The sequence below is a fragment of the Elephas maximus genome, chromosome 7 (assembly GCF_024166365.1).
Source record: "Elephas maximus indicus isolate mEleMax1 chromosome 7, mEleMax1 primary haplotype, whole genome shotgun sequence".
NCBI classification, from domain to species: Eukaryota; Metazoa; Chordata; class Mammalia; order Proboscidea; family Elephantidae; genus Elephas; species Elephas maximus.
In genome coordinates, this window is record NC_064825.1 from 107,852,399 (window position 1) to 107,854,482 (window position 2,084).

The 2,084-nt window shown below is 37.8% G+C and overlaps 1 protein-coding gene across 1 annotated transcript; it reads right to left on the reverse strand.

The window, feature by feature from the left end:
* Window positions 1-229: 229 nt before the first annotated feature.
* On the reverse strand, window positions 230-1,177 carry LOC126079470 (olfactory receptor 8H1-like). The gene has a single exon (XM_049890489.1). The coding sequence runs from the start codon at window positions 1,175-1,177 to the stop codon at window positions 230-232; it is 948 nt and encodes a 315-aa protein (XP_049746446.1).
* Window positions 1,178-2,084: the final 907 nt, after the last annotated feature.

Sequence of the window (2,084 nt, forward strand, 5' to 3'; positions counted from 1 at the left end):
AACCACAGGTTCAACTCATATTTCCTGGCTTCCAATTACTCTATAGATTTCTAAAAAAAAAAAAATATATATATGGCTAGAGATGTCCAAGATCGTATACAGTCAAGTAAAAAATAGTTCAACAGAAATAGAGGCCAATTGAAAGATGAAATTGTTATTAGAGAGAAAGACCAAGGAAATACCTAGTAGGAAAGAAAGAAAACATGAGATTAAATAGGGAACATCACTGTCATCTTACATGCCTTGTGCTCTCTCTCTTCTGTATAACTCTAATGAGAGCATTTTTCACTTCTTTGTTCCTGAGACTATAAATGAGTGGATTCAGCATGGGGATCACAATCGTATAAAAAACAGAGACCACTTGGTCCTTTCCCAAGGAGTAGGACTTACTTGGCTTTAAATAAGTAAAAATCATGGTACCATAGAAGATGGTGACACCCAGGAGGTGGGAGGCACAGGTAGAGAAGGCTTTTCGCTTTCCTGAAGTGGAATTGATTTTCAGGATAGTGGAGAGAATGGATGCATAGGACACAGAGATTGTGATAAGAGACACCATTAAGGTAGAGCCAGCAAAAATGAGTATCATGATCTCAGTACCATGTGTATCAGTGCAGGACAGGGCTAAAATTGGGGGTGTGTCACAGAAAAAGTGACGGATTACATTGGAGTCACAGAAACGCAATGTGTTCATGCAAAGGACATTGACAAAGGAGTCAATGAAGCCAGTCACATAGGATGCAGTGATGAGGGAGCGGCAGAGTGTCGTGGACATAATAACTGGGTATCGTAGAGGATTGCAGATAGCTACGTAGCGATCGTAGGCCATAGAAGACAGAAGAAAACATTCTGTGGCACCCAAGAAGACAAAAAAATACATCTGGGTGAAACAGCCCCTGAATGAAATATCCTTGGTCGAAGTCAGTAGGTTCTCTAAGGTTTTAGGAGTAATGACCGTCGAGTAGCTGAGGTCAAGGAATGACAGATGACTGAGGAAAAAATACATGGGGGTGTGAAGCTGGAGATCCAGGTGGATTATTAGTATCATCCCTGTATTCCCCAGCACAGTAACCAGGTATATCAGGAGAAATAGAGTAAAGAGGACCAGCCGGATCTCTTCAGAGTCTGTCAGTCCCATGAGGATGAAGTCAGACATGTTTGTGTTATTACTTCTACTCATAGTATGCAACTTCTCTAAACTGTAGAAGATTAAATTAATACTTAGCATCAGTTACTTCAAACAGGTTTTTGTTTGGATGAATGATCTGGCATTAAAAAAAAAAGAACAGTTTTGTGTTTCTATACATTGGTAATACAGAGTAGATTACAAAATATGACTGAACAGAATCTTAATTGCATTGCTATATGTAAATATGGGTGTAAAAGGACATTGGAATGTTATATAATCAGAAAGTAACATATGTAATTCGCATGAAATGACCAGTGTTCTCAAGGCTCCCCTTTCCTAACACATTTAATCTCCATGAAAATATCATGCCCTAGGTGTTATTATTACTCTCATTTTTTGATAAGAAAATTGGCACAGAAGTTTAAGTAATTTATCCAAAGTAAAAGCGAGTAAATGTTGGCTCTGTGATTCTACCATGTTAGGTTTACTACAAAAAGCATGCTCATACACTATGTTCTTAATTATAATTAATTTCGGCAACCTGAAGAAAAATTCTAAATGTGTAGTAAGCAGTGATAGAAACAAAGTTTTAAACCATCATTTACTGTCCTTTTGCTTTCAATATCATTTAATACAACAGACAGATCGGAAACTTCAACCTTTGGAGTCTTTACTGTGATGTATTAAAATTGGAGACCACAGAATATTCATTTGCAGAAGACATTTTGTTTTCTTGACTATTGAAAATAAAATTCCTTCTGAAAGTTATAGTTCCAAAATATGAACAACTGCTCATATGCAGCTGATTCCACCAGCTCCATAAGTCTGTTTCCACAAACCCTAGCGTCACTTATGGTAAGGCATATGCAGATGTCTCCATTTTATTTGATCTGACCTAAACGAAACCAAAACCCGTTGCCGTGGAGTTGACTCCGACTCATTGTGACCCTGTAGGACA

What these genes read in the sequence shown, in the direction of transcription:
- LOC126079470 (XM_049890489.1), bottom strand. Translation starts at nt 1,177, where the DNA reads ATGAGTAGAAGTAATAACACAAACATGTCTGACTTCATCCTCATGGGA.